At 52.7% G+C, this 22,800-nt stretch overlaps 1 protein-coding gene across 2 annotated transcripts in view; it reads right to left on the reverse strand.

The window, feature by feature from the left end:
• Positions 1-5,499: 5,499 nt before the first annotated feature.
• Positions 5,500-22,800, reverse strand: part of ARL8A (ADP ribosylation factor like GTPase 8A) — a 42,520-nt gene continuing 25,219 nt past the window's right edge. For both annotated transcript variants that reach the window (XM_045015830.1, XM_045015831.1), the window contains exons 2-7: positions 15,055-15,135; positions 13,966-14,039; positions 10,513-10,606; positions 9,577-9,644; positions 7,315-7,385; positions 5,500-6,898 (exon numbers count right to left, since the gene is read on the reverse strand). In XM_045015830.1, the coding sequence (XP_044871765.1) occupies positions 6,849-6,898; positions 7,315-7,385; positions 9,577-9,644; positions 10,513-10,606; positions 13,966-14,039; positions 15,055-15,135 (438 nt within the window). In that variant the 3' untranslated portion in view covers positions 5,500-6,848. The remainder of the gene's footprint in view (positions 6,899-7,314; positions 7,386-9,576; positions 9,645-10,512; positions 10,607-13,965; positions 14,040-15,054; positions 15,136-22,800) is intronic.

Here is a 22,800-nt window from a genome sequence, read left to right on the forward strand (position 1 = left end):
GAGAGCCCTGGTCTTACACAGAAGGCTGCTGCCAGTGGGGGTGGGGAGTAGGGCACAAGCTCAGGGTCTCAGCCCATGGAGCCTGGCACCGCTCCCCCCTCGGCACCGACACAGAGAGCCCGCTTCTCCTGGCTGCGGCCTTCACATGGCACCTGGGCCTTTTGTGAAGCAGAACGGAGCCAACCGCAGCCGGGGCCCAGCACATGTGCCCACAAAGCAGGCATTCTGTGCACCCAGCAGCCGGAGGGGGCGGGAAGCAAACCCAGCTCTGGGCCCACCAGCTCCCTGGCAGCTTAGAAGAACCAATGTGCAAAGAAACTCCTCTGAATAGCCCTAAATGGGCAAGAATCCATCCCTGTGCCCAGGCAGGGGGGAGAAACTGTGACCCTGAAAGTCATTCTTTGCTTGCATCCCCCTCATGCCCGTGCTCTCTGAGCCCGCTGGCCAGGCCTAGGCAAGCCCCTCCATGCACACCAGCAAGGCAATGCCCCCAGGTTACTAGTGACTCCCAGCTCAGCCCCAAGTGGCGTGACACAGGGCCACGGTTCCCCCGCCCCTGGTTCTGAACCCCTACAGCACCACCCTTTGCAGGATGGGGCTCCCAGGTTTGCATTGCTGGCTTCCCAGGTGAGGAGAGTTTTGTCCTCTTGCCCTACACTGGCAGGAAAGCTGGGTCAGCCGCACAGAGAACCAGCCTAAAACCTCACCCCCCACTCAGCCTGAGCTCAGGCGCTGGGAGAGCTGCTGCACCAGTGTCATGCTGCCCAGCTCCCTGGTTTCCAGCAGGACAGATATGGCCATTCTGAGTGAGGCTGTTCTCTTGGCATGTCTGAAGCAGGGTGTGTGAGAAATCAGCTCATCCTGGGAGAAGTCCAGTCCAGAGCAGGTGGGGGGTTGGCATGATGGAGCCCGAGGCTTTGCAGCTTACCCAGCGCTTTGAAATCTCAGGCCGAGAACACTCAAAGCGCAGAGGACTCATTACCCAGCTGCTGCCCCCATGTTTTACAGCCATCACCCCAGAGCCTGCGGCATCTCCAGCACCGGCTTCAGGATGGGCCAGCACTGTGACGCTTGTGCCAGTCCCTGGTAGCACTGGCCGCTTTGCCGAAGCAGCTCGGGGAACACCCCCTCCCCAGATCCCTGCTTTCACTCTGTCCCAGGATTCTGTTGTGTGAGAGGCTGTCGCTGATCACACCCTTCAGTGGCCAGGAAAGCCTGCCAGGGCCGGAGAAATCACAGCTCAGGTGGCGTGAACGAGAGACCGATGGGCTAGAAAAGTGGCCTCTGTTGCCACATGGCGGCTCTGCACCCGGGCCAGGCGATGGAGGCCGTGGTCCCGTGACCTGCTTGATCTCTACACAGCAGCAGAACAAGCAGCAGGTGAATGGGCCCAGCTGGTCTGTCCTGGTGGCTCAGCTGCACCGGCTGGGGATGCAGGCCTGTGGCCTGGTCCTTGCCAACAGGCTCGGCTTTGGGATTGCTGCCCACCCCCACCTCAGCCTCCTGGCCCCAGTTGCTCAGGGATGTTAAAGCTCCTTGTTCTTGTGCTCCAGCAAACACCTCCCCCCAACCCGGTGAAATACCACGGGGCGAGGGAGGTGGTTGCTAAGCACCAGGAGCTCAGCGAGGGCTTTGTCCAGGGAATGACACCCACCGGTTTCCTTGGGCCTGTTGCCATGGAGACAAAAGCCCCAGTCTTTGTTTAGGAAGCATGAAGACTGCCCCCCCACCCCCCCACTCAGTAAATGCGCCAGGTCCCGCTGGCAGCCGTGCATGCCTGCTAGCTCCCAAGGAGACCAGCGCTCGCTGGCAGGCTGGGCCACTCGCTCCTTTGGCTGTGCAGGCGTGGGGCAGCCCTGACATTCGAGGGGCCATCAATCAGCCCAGCAAACCCTAATCGGCCCAAGTGTGTGTGTGGGGGGGGGGGGGGAGGGGGGCGGTGGGAGATGGAGGTTTCGGGCCCTGGCCTCTGCAACCAGCATCAGCTTAGGGCAGTAAAACGTGACTCTAGGGGAAGCAGGGGGAGTGGAGGCAGCCAGAGAAATGGGGGGGGGCCATGGGGGTGTGATGAGCACAGGGTTAATACCTACATGGATGGAGTAGAGGGGCAGAGGAAGCATCCACATGCAGACCCAAGCTGCAGCTGCCTGGTTGTATCTGCCATGGGAGTCGCTAGACAAGCATCCCAGCCCTTGCATGGAGTGTTGGGGGAGGTGATGGGGGGGGAGGGCCGCTCTTCCGCAGCCCCCTCACTCCCTTCCAAGCGCTGCCCTGCCCTGGTGGTGTGCTGGAGGAGTAGACCCCACGGGGCTGGGAGCGATGGTGCAGGAGTGGAGCCTCTGGACCGGACAGCCCTTGCCACACACTGGGGAGGGGAGGGGTTTCCTAGCTGGCTAGGGTCTGCTATGACTCGCATGCAGGACAAGGGCTGCAGGGCAGGGGGACGCTGCCTTCCTGTGGCTCATTCTGTGCTGGTTTGTCCTGAGCTGGAGCCAGGGGGGGAACAATGCAGGGCTTGTTTGGAAGCCTGGCTGGCTGGCCAGCCAGCTGGGGGGCGCGGCTGAGAAAAGCAAGCCGGGGAGGGGCAGCCGGAGGCCGGGATGGCTCCCAGTGTGCAAACAGGGTTGAAAGTAGCGTGTGGGGCCCCCAGCGCAGGGGGGCACCTGCTCCAGCCCACCAATGGCCCCAGGGGTAGGATGGAGAACAGAAAGTGGCCAAAGCCAGCGTGGCAGGAGAGGAGAGACTCCTTTGTACAGCAGTAATGAGCTGGCAGGGGACCCTGCCCAAGCAAGGGGCCCCCTATGGCCGACGGGACAGGATCTCTGGCCCTGGCTTTGCCTATTGCTAGGAGGGGGCTGGAGTATTGCACTCAGCTGCGAGGGGATCTCACATCCACCCCACCCCAGGGCAGTCAGGGGTCACCTCTATTGGAGAGTCTCATGCTCCACATCCCCACCTTGCTCCACCAGCCTCTCAGGCCCATCTCCACTCAACAGGCTCCCTCTCTGCCATAGCAGGAAGGGTCCCTAGTCTTGCCTCATCAGAGGGTCTCCCTCCATGGCACAGTCTTAGCACCAATCCCTCTGCACGCAAATGCCCAAGAACCTGTAGAACTCCACCCACCATCCCCTGCCAAAAGCAACTCCCTCCTACACGTTAGCAGCAAGAGGAGATTCCCTGTTCTGGTCACCAGGTAGGATGGGGCATGTTTGCCTTTGGGGGGGCTTCTGTCAGCAAACCACCCAGCTCTTTCATTGCTGGCAGCCAGCCCAGTGCCTAGGCCATGAGCCACATATGAGTACGGGGCACGAGGCTACGCCAGGCTCTGGCCAAGTGGAAGGTGGCAAATGCTGTGGAGTGGAGCCTGCAGCAGAAACATTTCCAGCCCAGCAGGCTGGGGCCATGCTGGCTCTGCGCCCTCATAGCTCGGGGCAGCTCCTGCCCTGGTGATCTGCCCCCCAGGCCAACACCTGCTGCTGAAATTCCAGGTGTGCAACAGGGCAGGGGCAGGATGCCCTGCTGTCATGCAGAGAGTCAGGTACAGAAGGGCACTGGGTATGCACAGAGACAGGAGCACACTGCACCTTTCAACTGTGGGAAAAGCCTCCCCTAGTGCTGGCTGGGGCTGGAGTGCTGCATTTGGCATCCCCCGAGACTTGCTGGAGTGGCTGGCACTGCTCTGCCCCTCCCCGCGCCCCGGGAGGTGCCTTCACTGCACTGATCCAGGATGGGATGTGCTGAAAGGGGGCCCATGGGAGCTTGAGTTTCTTGCAGCAGCACTGGGCCCCTCGCCAACACTTATTCAGAGCCTCTGAAATGGGCCCAGAAAGGGCAGCAGCCCAGGGAAAGGAGCACGGGGGAGAGGGGGAGGGAAGGGCGCACACAGCCCAGAGCTGGTTGGCTGGCAGCAAGGCTGCTTTTAAAGACACATATCCCGCTCCCACTGCTGGGGGCCAGGCCCAGCCCGGCCGGCTTACCCAGACCAGACTGGCAGGACATGGGCCCTCAGAAGTCAGCAAAGGGCAAGGAGTTGTCCTGCGTGCTGGAGGGCGAGCAGAGCAGAGCAGAGCAGGGGGAGGGAGCTGGAGGTAGAGGTGTTCAACCCACCACAGCCCAGACCCATAGCAGGGCACGGCCCACTGTCAACAAAGCTAAGGAAAGGGAGCTGCCCTAAGCTGAGGGCTTTGTCTCACCGCCCCAGAAGCAGCCAGCTAAAGCTTCTGCCCAGCTAAATGCCCTTTCCCAAGGCAAGGTTTGTGCCTGCGGCATCGACAGCCACCATCACAGGCTGAGCACCATGAAGTGAGAACAGGGGAGCCTGAGGAGGAGGGTGTGGAGCCGCTGGAGAGCAGCGTTTGGGGGGGCGGGAGGGGGTGGGAAACGAGCGCTACCAGCTTCCAGCTCCACCTTGAGGGCCAAGGACATGAGGCACTGGGAGATGTCACTTCCCCCACACCTTCTCTGTCATCTCTACCCCAGCAGGAAGAGCTGACACTGCTGCACAACTGACGCTTCAACTGCTAATGTAGTTATGGCAATGAAGGGGTTAAGTCTAGTGGGGTATATGGGGGGGAGAGGGGACTGCTCAGAATGACACCCGCCATCTGTGACAAAGCCCCAGCTGCTCTCGCCCTCGGGCAATAAACCGGGGCTCTCTCGGGCAAGGCAGTGAGTCGGCCCTGGCAGCTGGACCATGTGCTGAGACGACTGCCAGGCTGGGGAGATGGGGAGAGGAAATGAGACCACAGCAAATACCCCCCAACACAAAACTGTTAATTTATTATGATTAGGAGGCCAAAAGAAAAAAAAATGGTACAGTTACAAGAATCATTTCCCACCAGAGAAGGTCAATATGAGCCAAAAAAATCTCTCCTAAAAAAGGAATAATGACACCACTTTACAATTCATTAAATAAACCATGGAAATGGCTCCTTGTGCAATTCTGCGAAAATGAGAAGAGAGGAGAACAAAGCAGGCTGGACCCCCCTCCCCGGGAGCGGCTCTGTGCAGATGGGGGTCTGGGGAGGGAGCCCAGGACTCTCAGCTGCCCCTGAGCTGACACACTGGACAGGGCAGGGCGTGACTGTGCCTGGATTACAGGCAGCTCCCTCAGGCAGAAAGAGGCAGGCTGGGCACAGCAGCAGGCTCATAGCCCTTCCTAGGATCCCATCACTTCACCCCCAGTCTGCTCTGGGCCATCTCCAGTGCAAGGAGAGCAGGCTCCAGCACAAGACAAAAGTCACATGGGCTGGAGCAAACTGGGGCTCCTTTCCCCTCCTTCCAGGCCTGGCTGGCACTTCCCCTCCCTGCCACGGCCAGAGAGGAGACCTGCTTGGAGTTTGGGCTGCAGAGGGCAAGGAATTCCACCTTGACATCACACACAGCCCATCAGCCCTGCTGTTCCACTGAGATAGGCCTTTCCTCTGGCCCCTGCATACTGGGAGAGAGGCCAACACCCCCTTGACGTGCCCCTGTGCCAGCACTCCCGGCTGTGCCCCCTCTGCAGGGCACAATCCCACCCTGGGCCCATGGAGATGGACAAGGCCGGAAGGGGTTTTCCCATCTCTGGGTCCCCAGAGCCTGAGCCCTTGATCTCCTGGGTATGAGGCATGCACATGAACTGGGGCAGACACCCCCGTTCTGGGCTGCAGCAGGAGGGGAACCTGCTTTGTCCTTGGCTTCAGTTCTACAGCAATTGCAACAGCGATGACCCCTCCCCTAAGCAAAGCGGGGGCCCGACCCCATGGCAGAGCCAATGGCACAGGCCACGAGAGAGCAGGTGAATGTGTGCGTGCTGCACACCACCCCTATGCACAGGCCTAGGCAGGACCTGGGTCAGCAGGTGCCACAGCCCCTCCACAGCTCTGGGCACAGAGAGCGTTCCCCAGGCGCTGGTCACTGGCCCGCAGGTACCAGCTCACCCCCATGCCGCACAGCTCGTCCCACCCAGAGAGCTTCTAAGGAGCTGGAGAACCCCCAAAGCAACCTGGGGGAATGGCAGAGTGCCCCCACGTTCCTCCACAGCCAGGGGAGCAGGCAGGAGTGAGTCACTTGTGGAGACTTTGGGGCCTGGGTTGCAGAAAGGAGAGAGGAGAGGGAGGGAGTTGCCCCTGCCCCTCCCAGCCAGTGCCCAATCCCTGCCTGAGCATGGGACCGCAAGGCCGAGTGCCTGAGGAAAGGGCAGAGGTCTAGGGGCAGGAGGGGTGGCTCTGCAGACGGGCACAGCACTGACTCCCCACAGCCTGGTCAAGACTGCTGGCCTCAAACATCCCCACTGCCCTGCCCCCAAGGGCTGTGTCTACCTGCAGCACGGAGAGCGGGGGTGGGCATGGGGCAGCGGGAGCTCCAGAGGCTTGGGGGGGGGGAGGAGGGGGAACCAGACCTAGTGAAGATACCAGAGGGGCCCAAGGGCCTCAGGGTTGGGGGGACGTCCCCATGGGAGCCTGCATTCAGCATGGAATGGCCCAGCCAAGCCGCTCCGCTCCCACGCCACCCTCCCAATACTGCCTTGGAGGCTCAATCACCTCCAGCACTTCTACAAGTCACAGGGCCCAGTTTAGTAACAGCGTCATTGCTTAAATTAAAATATATATATACATATATATATATACTGTATACACATCGACCACAACAGAACAGTGCCAAAACGAGAGGGGGAGAGAGACAGAGGAGTCCGACAGCTTCTTTACAATAAAAACAGGAGCTCCGTCTCAGCAGGAGCAGAGCCTGGGGTCCCCTAAAAATACCCATCTAGAGAGAGATGGAGAGAGAGGGACAGAGCAGGGGACAGAGAGAAGGGGGCTTGGACAATGGCATCTTCCCCGCTCCGAGGCGTGGTCCCAGGGCTCTCAGCTTCTCCTGGACTTTGAGTGCTGAATAAGCCACTGTAGGGTGATGTCTGCAAAGGCAACACACAGAGTTACCGCTCGCAAAGGGCAGGGAGCCCCTCCACCACCCCCTCCAATGTGGGGCTCAGGGGAAGGGGTCGGCGGGGTCTCCCTGGGGGCTCAGAGACTGGCACCTTCTCTAACACAGCTGTTCACTGCTGCATTTCAGCCACTACTCTGTGGCAGTGTCCCCCACAGCCTGGAAACATTGGGCACAGCTCCTTGGGCACTGCCCACACCTGCCTTTGGGATGGGGAGTGTAGGCCACGAACAGCTGAGAAATGACACTTCTGCCCTATTTGCCTAGTCATGAGCCTAATGGGCTTAGGAGCCAGAATACCAGGGGCTGAATTCACTGCACAACCTGAAATTGAGCCCAGCTTGTCCCCTCCCTCCGGCTCCCTGTAGACCACGGCCTAGCACTCACCAATATTGTCCTTTTCTTTGCAGGAGATGGAATAGCAACAAATCTCTCGATCTTGGATGGCAGACAGGTTCCTGCGGGAGAGATGGAGCCGTGAGAGCGCAGACTGCTCAGTGCAGACTCCAGCTGCTCCAGCTGGCCTGGCTCAAGGGCTCAGGGGGAGCAGCGTCCCTTCTGTTAGGGGGGGCACTCCACCCTCCCTCAGAGGCCCCTGCTATAACCTTCTAGCGCTGCTGGCTCAGGATGGGGCTGGCCAACAGTCTTGCCGCAATGAAAGAACCGAAAATAAAAGGTTCTTGACAAATGGAACAAGGCCCCCAACCATGAGCCCACAGGGCAGGCTGTGTATTACCCAGCAGCTATTACAGCTCATTCCACAACCATACAGGAGACAAGAATCAGGGCCCTACCGATGGCACCAAGCTAGACTCAGCCAGCATGTCCCCTCTCTGCCTTAGCTTCCCCACTGGAAAGGGGACAAGAGTGACCCACCATTATCAAATGCTTAAGTATTACTACCACAGCAGCGGGCACAGAAGGGCTGCATGTCACGGCCCTGGCTCCAGCCTCGACAGAGCAGCGGAGCCTTTGAAGGACTTTGTCGGCCGTTTGCAAAGAGCTCCTTGGCTGTGCTGTGTCCCAAGGTGGGAGCCTGTGGAAATGCTCTCCTACCACTCGGGCTGCAGGAGTCTAAGGGTACATCTTCACTGCAGTTAACCCAGGCTCTTACCCCCACCACTACACAACACACCCCATTCACACAAACGCCTCGGACCTGGATTTGCAAGTGCCTTAAGCCCAGGCTAGCTGACCAGGTTAGGGGGCAGGGTTAGAGCCCAGGCTGTGATTTACCTCGAGCTGAAACCTGCCCATTTTGCAGTGAGGACGCAGGCAAAAAACATTTATGTGCTGCGTTACCTCCAGGGCCCATCCCATAACGCCTCCTGCAATGGACTGGGAAGGAAGCCTCGAGCGGCTCAGCACGGGGTGAGTGCAGACACAGTGAAGTGGGTAGGGCTTTTCCAGGCTAACCTGGGGGCTCAGACCCAGGTGACAATCACCCAGGTTAACTGTGCAGTGTAGACGCACCCCAATTGGACTGCAATAAGAGTCAAGATGTGTCTCTGGCGCCACCATGTGGCCTATGAGAAAAGCTCAAGCAAAATTACCATCTTTGCCCTGACATAGCAATTTTCAGCCAAGGGGAGGTCAGCTCCACACAGACTGGAGATTAGCCCCATTCTACAGCTGAGGCCCTGCCCAAGGTCACACAGAGAGTGTGGGGCAGAGGAAGGACATAACCCAGGGCCCTCGGCTCCCCTTTCCAGCTCCTGGCACTGGGTAACAAGGCTTCCCCAGGTCTGTGGCGCACGGAGAAGTGTAGATACTTATGTAACAGCAAAAAAGCTACTGCAGAGGGGCAAAGCAGAGTACCTAGGACATGTTTCCCCAAACCAACTGCCTCGCTGGTCACTGTCTGGGCTGCCAACACAGGCCTTTGCTTGGGACTGCACAGAGAGGTGTTACAAATGGGATGCGATGGCTTCACAGCAGGACCCAGGCTGGGGAGCCTCGGCACAGCTCTGTTATCATGAAGGGATCGTGGAGATGAACAAACCTTCTCTGCCCAAAAGGCTTCCAGGCCCTGACCCATGTAAGGGGGGAGCACCTTGCGCTGCTGGATTGCAGAAGCATCCCCAGGCGGAGCCAGAAACCCGTGCTCCTTTTCACAATAGCGCCTCCTGCTGACAAACCATCGCAGAGCAACTCCCCAGCAGTGAGCTAGCAGGAAGGGATCAGGGCTCTGCACATGCTGGAGAGGGTTACAGCAGCCCCCCTCCCCTAGCCAAAGGCCATGTTGTTAGGGGTGGGAGCTGGTGGAGGGGGAACATCTTTAGGGAGTTGGGCAGAGAAGCCATGAGGTTGGGGTCATGGGGAGGGATAGGGGCATTTTGGGGAGCAATGCTTGCTGCCCTCCATGGTGGGGGAGCCCTTTCCACTGTTGCTCTGGGAAGGCCTCTCCAGCACCCTGGGAGAAGCTCCCGCAATCCCATGCACCAGACACCTTCATTAATCCCTTAGCAGCCACGTGGATCAGACCCCTGAGAATCCTACTAAGCAATACACAGAGACTCAGCGTCCCCAAAGCAACAGCTAAGCAAACTCTGTTACAGTCCCACCCCAGCCTTTGTTGAGAGGCACACGCAGCCGGAGACAGACGGACAACATCTGCCGCCGGAAGGGGAGGCAGTGAGCGGTACTTACATCTTCTCAATAAGCTCTTTCTCATCCAAGGCACCAGCGAGATCTCGCTTGTTCCCAAGCACTAGAACCTGTAGGGGGGGAAAAGACAGTGTCAGCATTCCCAGTCCCAGAGCCACACCGAGCCAGTTTTGACTGTGCCCAGGCCGGGGGAGGGACGGGGAGTCCGGCAACCTAACTATAGTTTTAACAGAAAATTCGTTGGTGTGAAGGAATGAAAACCTCCCCGCCTCCCAGGGAATTCCTGCCAGCCAGTGAAAGCCAGCTGCCTAAGTGCTCCTCTCCCAGGATATGCTGGGGTGGAGGAATTGCTATGGCGGTTTTTGGACTGAGATCATGTGCTTTACGTGCTGCATGGAGCTGCACCCCCTCTGCATTTCTGAAGCATCGATCCCCATCTCAGGGTAAAGACATTACAATTAGCATCTTGCAAACTGCCCCAGCAGCACCTCTGAGCCTTTACTTTCCAGCCAAAAACCTGACTGCGATGTCACAAACAAGACTTGCATTCTGAATGGCAGCTCTCCCTCTTGAGCATGCTCAGTGGGTGTGTCAATCAATCACTTATAATCCCCACTCAATGGGCCATGGACAGGTCATTATCTACACTCATTGCCTCCAGTCCAGCCACTTCTGAGCATCCGGTGGGCCCACCAATGGGACCAGGGGGTTTAATGGTCTGTAGGGTTATGGGAAGTTGGTCATGATCTTCCTCAAACTTTCCAAAGAAGTCACCTTCCAGCCCAGCCCCAGCCTGGAGAGCATCACCTCACAAGGCTATTTCTACAGACGAACGAGTGAGATGCTATCACAGAACCTGCTTTGCAGCATGTGTGACCAAGCAACCAGAGACCACCCACCCTAACGACTGGGGACCAGCCTATGAGATCTGTCTGCTCCCCACTGTCTCCCTCTGTCCCAGGACTGGAGAGTGCTTACAGGGATGCCTTGGAGCTGCGGCTTGTCAAGCAGGTTGTGAAGTTCATTCTTTGAGGCCTCGATCTTCTCCTGGTCTGCAGCATCCACCATGTACCTGGAATGGGGAAAGACATTATCAGTGAGCCTGGGCCACTGGAAGAGGAAGATCGAATGAATCCCGCCTGAGGAGCACGAAACCACCAGAGTCCCTACCACCTCTCTCCATTACCAAGTACTCAGGCCTCTTTAGAGAGCTGCTACTCTCCACTGGGCCAGCTTCCTGACCGGTCAGTATAAATCTACGCTATGAAGCAGATCGGAGTTACCACTCTCTCTCTGAAGCATTTCAGATTAGCCCCCTGGTACTCACCACATGTCAGTGACCCACACACTTCCCTTGGCACCTCTGGGCTCTTAGCACCCTTTGGGAAACCCCGGATGGGTCCTTGTGGGGGCCAATCCACCTCCATCCCTCAGGACTGCAAAGCCAGTCATTAACCTTTCCCCTGCTGAGAGCCAGGAATCCTCATGGGCATAGAAATAACTTCGACTCACCCAGCGCCTTCTGCTACAGAGGCAACCTCAGCCTTGCCTACACTTACAAATTAGATCACCCGAGTTATGGCGCTCAGGGATGTGAAACATTTTGTGCCTTGAGCGCCGCAGTTAAGTCACCCTAACCCTCAGTGTAGACATGGCTAGGGGTTGACGAAGATTCTTCCATGCATCCAGCCACAGCCTTTCAGAGAAGCGGATTAACTACATCAATGGAAAAACCCCTTCCACCAAGGTAGGAAGGATCCATGCTACAGGGGCACAGCTGGAGCACAGACATACCCTTAGTTTACCGTGTGCAGCAGCATCAGGCACACCGTGCATCAGTGTAGCTGAAAAGCCAGTGGGTGCAGGAACTGTGCCCTGCTTTTGGGTGCCCTATAGAAAGCGGCTCTTGCTCTTTTAGATTCTTATAAGCATTTCTGCAGCATCTAACACCCTGGTGGCTGGGGGCACTTCACTGTGCTTTTTCCCAGAAAAGCAGCATACACTGTGCTCCATAACCCCATCCAGACAGCTGACCGCAGAGGTGGGGAAGCCCAGGGCAGTGGGCTGAATGCCAGAGAGTCTACAGAGCAATGACAGCTATCCAGTTCTAAATGTGGTCAGGCTGGGCTCAGTCGTATCTCCAGAGGGAGAGCCTGCTACGGAGATCCCCCCTCCCAGGCATCTGGGAGGGTCACCAACAGGACAAAGAACTGCCCCGTTCCTGCTAAAACCCAGCTGGGGTTGCAGAGCACAGGAAGGGTGGTGTCTGAGTGGCCTTCGATGTCAGTCCAGACAGCACATGTGGCAGTAATCCAGCCTAGAAGCAGCAATGCACTGATGATAGATGCAGGTTCTATCAGAGCGGGAATGGCAGGTGTCAGTGACAGAGGGCATTTCTGGCTCCAGCTGCAGACCGGTGCCTGGTTAGACCTGGAGACTGCAAGCCAAACAACAACTAACAAGACACTCTCAGTTAAGGGAAAAACTATACATTTCCTCAGATCCTCAAGGTGCTTCTCTGTGCCAGTCACTTTCATCTCTGCCTCATCTGGGCTGAGTCTAAATCCGCTAAACTCTGGCTTTCATCCAGGCCTCAGTCTCGGCCAGGCAGCAGAAGAACAAAGAGTCTATTCCGTCCCTGTCTGATGAAAGGAGGTGTCATCGGCATATTTATGACACCGTAACTCATGTCACCAAACTCTTCTGAGCAGCCACACGTAAATGAGGATACCGAACGTGGTGAGATTAGGGGACTTGAGTTGGGCAAATAATGATGTCCTCGCATTTAGAGAGCACCTCTTTCTGCTTACAGACATCTTATGTGGATTGAGTTTCTCAACAACATTTGTTACAGTCTGAATAACTCTTGTTTGTGGCTTGCTGGTGTACAGTTTGCATGTATTTGATATGAAAGATCTGTGCTGCTTTGACTGAACACATGCGGCTCATTTTTCAGGACCGCTCACCATGAATAGTCTACTAGGCCTGCTGTTTCCACAGACATTGCTACCAGTAAACTCAAGCCCCAAAATGTTCACAAGCAGGACCACAAAAGGGGGGTAGACTCAGGCAAAGGGAATTTGTTTACAATTGTGAACGAAGATCGATTGAAGGCTGCTGCTTCTCATAAACACAGAATTTGCCAAGCAGTATAAGAGGCCTTGGGAAGGAAAAGCAGCTGCCTATAGCTATCCCCTGGGACCACCCTACAGAATGAGCTGAGCCACCCAAGGGTAGTCGGTCCACCTTCACCAGGCCCCCTTCAAATGAGCGACTAGCACCTCAGGAACAAAAAGATCTAGTAGCATCAGCAAAGACAGCCGATCTTCAGTCAGGAGCACAAGAGCCTGTTATCATAGAATCATAGAATCTCAGGGTTGGAAGGGACCTCAGAAGGTCATCTAGTCCAACCCCCTGCTCAAAGCAGGACCAAACCCAACTAAATCATCCCAGCCAGGGATTTGTCAAGCCTGACCTTAAAAACCTCTAAGGAAGGAGATTCCACCACCTCCCTAGGTAACCCATTCCAGTTCTTCACCACCCTACTAGTGAAAAAGTTTTTCCTAATATCCAGCCTAAACCTCCCCCTCTACAACTTGAGACCATTACTCCTTGTTCTGTCATCTTCTACCACTGAGAACAATCTAGATCCATCCTCTTTGGAACCCCCTTTCAGGTAGTTGAAAGCAGCTATCAAATCCCCCCTCATTCTTCTCTTCTGCAGGCTAAACAATCCCAGTTCCCTCAGCCTCTCCTCATAAGTCATGTGCTCCAGCCCCCTAATCATTTTTGTTGCCCTCCGCTGGACTCTCTCCAATTTATCCACATCCTTCTTGTAGTGTGGGGCCCAAAACTGGACACAGTACTCCAAATGAGGCCTCACCAGTGCTGAGTAGAGGGGAATGATCACATCCCTCCATCTGCTGGAAATGCCCCTACTTATACAACCCAAAATGCCATTAGCCTGGACAACATCACGCCCAAGAGTAATTTTACTACCTAGGGCACCAGTCCATGGTGGGTTGGGGAGACTGGTAAACCCACCAGAACACTGGGATTCCTGCACTAAGCAGATACATTCATAAGACTTCCTATCCCCAGGAGGAGAACCTCTTACACCTGATGCCGGGTACTAAAAGCACAGCAACAGCCCTTCCCAGGGCTCCGGCTGCACTGGGAAGAGCGAATTCAGTGCTAAAGGCCTGATTCCCAGCAGAGGATCTCCGCACCCTAGGATTAGCAAAGTGTTCAACCTGGGCGAGCACAACACCCACTGGACACAGCCCCAAAGGTCCTGCCAACCCTCAACCAAGAGACACTGTTTGAGAGCCTATCCTCTAATACTGTCCCTTGCTGAATTAAAGGCTCTCCAGTGCTCAGCAGCCCTGGAACGTCTGCGATGGAGTGTGAGCACAGCTGGGGGATACTTACACAATGGCACTGACTCCGCGGCAATATCGCTCCCACATGCTACGGAAACGAGGCTGACCACCGATGTCCCAGAGCTGTGGGAAAGAGAGGCAGAGTCAGGAAGCACATGGACCAGGAAAGAAGGAATATCAAAAAGCAGAAGTGGATCTTGGGAGCCCAGCTGAAATGGATTTTGCACACCCCTACTCAAACTCTTACCCCTTCTCCCCCTGTTGATGAGCCCGACACAAGGCGTCACCTTGCTCCATGGTGGCAGGTTTGTGGAATTCATAAGCACAGCTGGGTGCAGAGCTTTGTTCATTTATATGCAATTAGCCAGAACGTTCTGTCCACTCACAGCTACTTCCTGCAAGGGCTGGGGTCTAAGGCCTAGTGTCCCAGGGAGCCTGGTGGGGTTCTCTCTGTGTTCACAATGCTAGGATGATGGAGGAATTTCCCCCTCACTGAAGAGTTCACATGTTTCGAGGACCACATTTTGTCCTCAAAACCCATGAGCAGCAACCAAAGGCACAGAATCTTCATAGTGATGAGAAGTGCTGACTAACTCAAGATTTTCTGATTTTCCATCCAGGTGCATCTGGAGGAGTGGAGGGGTGAAGAGCGTGCTATTTGTCTGATTGCTGAGACACAAATGCTATGAATCATGGACTGCAGCCCCACAGCTCCAATGGGCTCCTTCTTCCAGGACCCGCAGCCTCTCCCTTCTCTTCTCAGCAAAATACCGGTCCAGCCTCTGTCATGGACAAAGTTACCTGCCCATGCTAGCCTGGGGAAATACCAAGAGCAGGATGAATGCCATCAGGAAATCCCACGTTACTGCAGCCTGGCCAGCAGCCCTTTACTGCAGGAGCCTGGAATAACTTGCATCCCAATACACCTGACACAGCTTTAGGGGAGCTGCAGCAATCTAAAACCTTCCAGACTGAACTAGTGTGGAGGCAGGTCTATTTTTAAGTCTCCTGACTGAAACATTAGTCAGTATTATTTACACCCCAATAATCTGCTGCACAACAGCTTGCGAATCTCTAGATTTTCCCCACCCCGTCTCTCCATCCAACAGCCACTGTAGAGGAGCTGCCTGAATCTTACCTTTATGGTGACGTTTCCCTTGGTGATCTTCCTCATGTTGAAGCCCACCGTTGGGATCATGTCTTCATTGAACTGCCCTGACTGCAAGGAACAAACCACACTGAGTCAGCCATATCACAGGGCTGGGGACCTGCAAACCCTCAGGTCAGCACAAAGCATCTAAACTTCCCAGCCTGACGACACTGGGCAGACTGCGGTGGAACAAGACTTAACTGTAGCTATTATTAAATCCTAGCCAAGATGTTCTGCAAGGACTGTCCTGTAACATGCCCCAAATATTCTACCCCCTTTAGCCATGTCCTGGGGTGTGTGACCAATGCCAGCAGCAAAACCACTGCAAATCAGAACCAGGTATCCTACAGAGAACAGATACTGCCCAGTGGCTGGGAGTGGGATGCACGCTTCTGGGACCACATGGGGAACTCCACTCATAACAGGCCAGGGCCATTACTGCCAATATGCACTGGTTTGTAGCTACAGTGCCAGCTATTCATAGAATCATAGAAATGTCAGGCTGAAAGGGACCTTGAGAGGTCAAGTCCCACCCCGTGTGCTGAGGCAGAACCACGTAAACCTAGCCCACCCTGAAAAGTGTGTGTCCAAGCTTTCTTAAAAACCTCCAGTGACGGGGATTCTATAACCTCCTTTGGAAGCCTGTTCCAGAGCTTAAGTCCTCTTAGAGTTAGAAAGTTTCCCTACTATTTAATCTAAATCTCTCTTGCTGCAGATTAAATGTATTACTTCTTGTCCTAACATCAGTGGACATGGAGAACAATTGATCACAGTCTGCTTTATAACAGCCCTTAACATATTTGTAAACTGGTCGCCCCTCAATTTTTTTTCCTCGAGACTAAACATGCCCAGTTTTTTTTAACCTTTCCTCACAGGTCAAGTTTTCTAAACCTTTTATGATTTTTGCTGCTCTCCTCTAGACTCTCTCCAATTTGTCCACATCTTTCCTAACGTATGACACCCAGAACTGGACATAATAGCTCATTGAGCTGGAGTACTAACTCTGAAGCTAAGGGAAGAATATTCAGATGCAACCACTGTTAGACTGTTTCACTTTTGCCTAAAGCACAAAAAGGAGAAGTACAGATCTTCAGAACCTGATCTACTGTGATGGCCACTGATTTTGGCATCACAAGCAGGGGAATTGTGGGAGAAAATCCTCATCTATTTTCCTCCAGCCTAACCCCTGGCTTCAGGGCTCCAACTGGGTTGAAAAGGTCTATAAAAATTCAAGATCTTCTATAATTAAATCATGACTACTTGTTATGTTTCCAGCAACACAAAAAAACCAAATACAATTTAAAAAAACAACAACCCTATTTGAAACTATTACAACCTAAGTTAAGACCTAAACTTATAATCTATTCAAATAGTTTAAATAAAAAACATGCAAGCAGTATGCATTTTCTGCTGAAGTTCTAAAGGAGATCAAACCACTCAACTAGTGGAAGTCACTGGGTAAGCCCCTGAAACCAGAGTTTGTTGAAGTGCTAAATCAGCTTTTGACAGCAGCAACCTCTTCTGCAGATGCAGAGAGAATATCTTCTTCATTTCAGGTTATTTAACTAGTTCAGTTCAATTACTAGTTTGTTCAAAGTTAAGAAACCAACAGAGTTGAAACAGCAGGAAAGCTTGTTTTCCTCTTCCAAGTTAAGAATAAAATAAGGTGCAAGAGGATGAGATCTACTAGTTCTAAGGCTGAAAGACGCGATGACCAGAAACTTTCTGTTCAATTCACTAATACTTCGTTTAATAAATCAGTTAGTTATAAATACAAAACATGTTTTGATATGCATCCAGCACATTTAAGGTAGTTTTGCTGAACTATTGAAAACAATTTTAAAATGCTAGTTTTCTGCATTTTCAATTGAATTTCAATTTCTAAGTACAGCTTGATGCAAATCATGAATAAAAAATGTATCACCTATTAAATAATAAATGCATCATTCACCAATTCCTAACATAAACAAATGTAAAAATTAAGAGTCTGAATAAATATATATTAAGCTATGCAATTACTTAAATACGGATAGATTTAGTGTATCCACCTGGTTAGCAAAAAGAAGCACCAAATTTAGTGTAAAGGCTATACTTAATTGCCAATTGACATGTTTTAACGGCGGCCAAGCAATGAGAATCAACCATTCTTTAGGAAAACAACTTAAAAAAAAAGATTAAAATAGAGGATTTAAATCAAGGTTTCCTGCTTGCTGATTAAATGGGTGAATTAAACCACTGCACCCTGGGGGAGTTAGCCCTGCAATCCCAAACTGGCGGCTTCGAAAACTTCCCATTTGTCGGTCACTTTCTCCCCAATCAAAGGCTATTCATATGCCTGGCATCAATGTTGCTTTTGTTGGCTGCAATCAAGCGTGTGAGATGGGCTTCACCCAGGGGCTGAGACCATGGCCAGGGCACTAGTCTCCCTCAGCAGGGCAGACATACCAGCAACAACCCTCCCCTTCAGTTCCGTGTGCAGCCTCTGGCCATCCTCACTAAGCATCTGCCACTCTGGATCAGTGGGCCCCACGCGAAGCAATTTCTGATTTCTCCATCAGAGCTGTTAACCTTCTCAATCTATTTCTGCTGAACCCTGTGCATCTTGTCAGCATTCTAGGGAAGATCTGCTCTAGTGACTGGAACTGTCCGGACAGATCAATGGGTTTAAATCAAGTTACCTGGGATAAGACTAGGGGGCTTCCATATGCCAAAACCCCGAGAACTAGTGCAGGGCTTGAAAATGTTTCCATACCAGCCAGAGATATACGTGAAGGGTAAGTGTAACTGACCTGTCCAGGGGCAGCGCCATGGTTACAGATCCAGCCCCACCGTCTTTGCTACATCCCATCAACTGTGGAAGAGTGCTGCCCTCCAATCCTGGTTGGGGGCTCCATCTTTCATACCCACTGGCCAGAAGCTGATATCTGATCAATTCGAAATTCTGGCCCCTTTAGCTACTGGAAGCAGCTCTCTGCTACTCCCTCAACTCCTGGCTATTGCAAGGAGTGGGACGGGGAAGATATATTCTACTCTACCCCTCCCCAAACCTCAATTTTTATTTCTTTTTGGATTCTACTTCCCCTTGAATAACTCCTACGCACAACTAATCCTAGATTTGCCAAGCAGCAGCAGCATGAAATTGACATGGATTTCTGGAAGCATCAATGTTGTCCACAGATCCTGAATAGCAGCACTGAAATTGACTGGTCTTGTCAAACCTATAAGGAGTAAGTACCAGGGGTCCTGTTTGCAACCCTCTCCTTCCCAGACTCAGAAAGACATCTTAGATTCTAAGGCCAGGAGGGACCACTGCAATCACCTTGTCTGATCTCCTGCATAATACAGGCCATAAGACGTTCCTGGATTAATTCCTGTTTGAAATTGAGCAGATCTTTCAGAACAGCCCATCCTGATTTAAAAATGGCTAGTGACAGAGAATCTATCATAAACCCTGACAAATTGTTCCAACGATTAATTGCCCTCAGTATTAAAAATTTACTCCCACTGTTAAAAAATTATTTCCAGTCTGAATCTGTCTAGCTTCATGGCTTCAGGCCACATTTGGAAGGTTACTGTCACAACCATAGAGGGGGCTAGATTTAAAAAAAAAAATTAGTGAACTTCAGTGGAGTGTAAGTTTTCTTTAGGCCCCACCCACTTGCAAGATATTTACAGAGGCCACTCCCCTGTGACAAATGGATTTTCCATTTCCGTACAGGGGGCGTTGTGGGTGAGAAATGGCATACACCAGCAGAGCAGCCTGGAAACCCAGGACTGGAATAGCAGAGAGTACTGCAGGTGGGGACTCAGGTCCATTAGTACCCCACCCCCGAATTGTGCTCTGGCTGGGGGCAGACAGCACTGACCCTTCGCTTTAAAGAACGCTGATGTTTTGGGCCAGATTAAAAAGTGGCCGCTGATTCTGGATGCCACGTTGAGGTGGTCAGCAGCCAAAATGCCAAGTTAAGTCAGTGGGAATTGCAGGTGCTGGACACCTCTCAAAATCAGTCCCAGCTTATCTTAAATTGGGCACCTCAAACTGAACCAACCAAAACTGGGGGCTAGGTTTAGAAATTTAGCTTTGACTTCTTTTGTATTGGGGGTGGATGGCTCCTTTGTATCTATGCCAGAGCCCTGTGGATTCTTCATTTCCATTATGTGAAAGTCCTTTGACACAGCCCCCATCTTTACAGCTGCAGGTAGGACAGGATACGGACACCCCTTAGCCAGTGCTCCTTCGTTGGGTCCAAAGGTCTGAGCACTGTTAAGTCCCCCACTCTCTGCCCCCCTGCTGGTCTAAGGCAGCGGTCCCCAACCTTTTTCGCACCAGGGACCGGTTTCGTCCTGCCCCCCAGGGCGGCATTAGCCGGACCCTCCGCAGTCATGCCTGCGGGAGGTCCACCGGCTCCAGTGGAGCTTCCGCAGGCGTGCCTGCGGGAGGTCCAGCTGAGCCGCGCGACCAGCGAACCGTCCGCAGTCATGCCTGCGGGAGGTCCACCGGAGCCCCAGGAGCAGCGGACCTCCCGCAGGCACGACTGCGGAGGGGGCGCTTGTCCCGCGGCTCGGCTGGACCTCCCGCAGGCATGACTGCGGACGGTTCACTGGTCGCGCGGCTCAGCTGGACCTCCCACAGGCACGCCTGCGGAAGCTCCACTGGAGCCGCGGGCCCCGCCGGAGACATGCCGTCTAGGGGTCGGTTCGCGGCCCGGTTCCTAAGAGGCCACGGACCAGGGGTTGGGGACCCCTGGTCTAAGGAGAAAGAGACTGGAGAGGACAGTCTGCCCACTGCTACACAGAAGGTACATTCTACACCTGCAGCACATCATCTACATTGTTCAACCTGTAGGTGTAACCAGGCACTGCACCTTTGGGTGCCATGGATCCTTTAAAGTTGTAGGTCATATGCCAGTTTCTACTCATAAGCCCTAAAGGAACTTGCATGTAAGGTGTCCTGCTTCTTATGAGAGACTGTGGGCAGGGCTGGACCTCTCAGGAGCTGGCTAGGAGTGATGGGAAGGCCTTGGGGAAAGGGATAGGAACCTGTCGAGCACTGCGTGTTAGGTTGCTTTGCTCTGGATCTTTGTTTCTACGTTCGAGCCCTGAGAGAGGGAACTGAAATGGTGCAGTTGTTTGGAGCACCATTTCCCCGTATACAGCTCGTGGACAGGTGCACCAACTTTCAAGTAGGTTTTTAATTATATATGAAACCGAATGAGCAATAGTGTGTTTCAACGTTACGCCATCCCCATGCATTCAGCGTGTGCTACTTAACTTACAATTCACATCTCAGAACTATTGTTTCAGGCTGTCTGCAGACTCAGGAAGACAGAACTGCACCAGATGGCACTTAGTTCACAAGGTTTTCTTTGCAACCATCAGAGCTAGCAACTTTTTTTTTTTTTAAACGAAGGGTTAGATTCAGGAGTGCAATAGAGTGGCAAATGCCACCCCTCTGGAATCCTGACTGTAGCCAGCCTCCATCCACAGCAGTGAGCACAAACCACCAGGCCAGTCAGTCCCTCGTCTGTTTTTCCCAGTTACTTACATGACTGACCCAGCAGGAGGGGAAGGCAGCTGACTGTCAAGGAAGCCACTGCCTACCCTGGCACTACAGCAGAAACAAAGCAGAGGCTCCATCCCACTGCTGCTCCATACTTTGTATCCCTCCATTTATTTTTTAATCAACCTCATTTTCCCACTTGCCTTTCTGGGCTCTCCATGGTCCCACAGTGCTCCAGATGAGTGAGGCAGAGATTCAGAAGGACAGACAGACAGACTTGCATCCACCTGACCACTCCCCTTCTATTCCCTCCCTGCCACGTGCCTCAGCTGTGGGGCCACTCTCACTATTGCTTTCCCCCTCTGGACCTTCTGTCTTCTGATCACATTTTCTGAGCTCGGTTTCCTCATTAGCTTTAGCTGAACTCTGAGGATGCTCTCTCTGGATGAGGGTACAGAAAAACAGTGCCGCAGAGAGACAGTTTCTTTTTTTTCCTGATTGATGGGCGCATATTTGAGTGCTGAACTGAACCTGGAAGACTAGCAGCTGCTCTCCATGGAACAGGTACAGCAAAGTAGCAGGAGCACAAGCATCCCCACGCTGGCTCCCACACTCATGTGCTTAATCCTGAGACGGAGCCATTGCTTTGTGGGTGAAGTATAGTTCAGTCTCCATGCCCCATTCAGTCTTCAGCCTCTGCTGAGATGATCAGTGAGAGGACCAGCGAATGCCACGTCTGATAGACCCCCTGGGAACTTTCCTGAACACCCACTCTTTATACACAGGCCATCAGAAAACTACACCTTTCAGACGCGAGACGCCTGTGCGAGATTTAAACTGGTGGTCTAGAGGAAAGGGCCTCTGTAGCCCATTCCTACTCCAATGAGCTCTCCAGCTCCCTTCATTAGGATTCCGTAATCCCACGCATTCTTTCCCAAGCACAGAAAGCCGCAGAAAACGAAGGAATTGGGGTACACCTCCAAAGCTTCCTGTCACTACTGTGCATCTCAAATCATTCAAGGTCGACTGCAACATCAAATGGTGTTCACATCCTGTTTTGCCTCTTAAGGTTGTATAAAGACAGTCGGAAAATACTGTTGTTTTTGTTCCTTATTTTCTGCATTAGAATTTAAGTCTAAATGGCCCAGTTTCCCTCAAGACTATGGGAAATTAATGACACCACCACCCTCAGGTAACAAACAAGGGGAACCTAAACAATTGAAGAGGAAAAGGAGTTTGTCCAACTGATTAAAACCATTTTGTTTTCATTAGCACCTATTTAACTTGAACCAATGACATCAGAGTCAAGCTCTCTGGAAGAAAGATTTTACATCTTACTGAGTTAGGTAAGCACACAGAAAACTCCTGCTACACATTTTACTAGAAAGCAGCCACACACACACTTTCCCTCCCTCCCTGAACAGGGTTAGGGGCTCGATTGCTTGAAGTCCTTGGAAATTAATATGTCCCTTCGAAATTAATATGTCCATCAGAGAGCTCACCCACTGCTGTTATATATTTCCAGTGATTTAGCATCTTAAAATTGCCACTATTCGAAAACTTTTCCTGGTTTTAATCTGGACTGGGGGAAGAGGGGTTATGGGCTTGTAGCCTCTAGCTACACCGCAAAATCCTACTGTCAGCTAAGACAATTTATGTAACTCCGCAATCAGACAAATATAGTGCTTTTAGCCATCGGCTTTTCTAGATATAGCATATTAGCAAATCTTGAAGGTCTTCAAACCTCCTCACAAGGGTTTTGCAATAGATGCAGTTAATTTTTTATTTCCTCTTTTATGTTTTTAAAGACAAATTCTGGTATTCGTGAAAAGTGGGGAGTAATATCCCAGGCAAAGGCAACATTCCTACACCCTTTTAAAGGTAATAAAGGTAATAATTGGAGATATACCAATCTCCTAGAACTGGAAGGGACCTCGAAAGGTCATCGAGTCCAGCCCCCTGTTTTCACTAGCAGGACCAATTTTTGCCCCAGATCACTAAGTGGCCTCCTCAAGGATTGAACTCACAACCCTGGGTTTAGCAGGCCAGTGCTCAAACCACTGAGCTATCCCTCCCTCTTACTACTGCAGCTCCGTTGTAAGAAGCAATGCACCATGCTATTCTAGTTCAGATAAAGGGTTAGTGGTGTAAGTTTTGGGAACCACTAGATGAAGTGGTTTCAAGGATACAGCCCACCCAAAAATAGTCCACTATTTTTATTCAGAGCTTTAATC

Source organism: Mauremys mutica, chromosome 4 (genome assembly GCF_020497125.1).
Source record: "Mauremys mutica isolate MM-2020 ecotype Southern chromosome 4, ASM2049712v1, whole genome shotgun sequence".
NCBI lineage: Eukaryota > Metazoa > Chordata > Testudines > Geoemydidae > Mauremys > Mauremys mutica.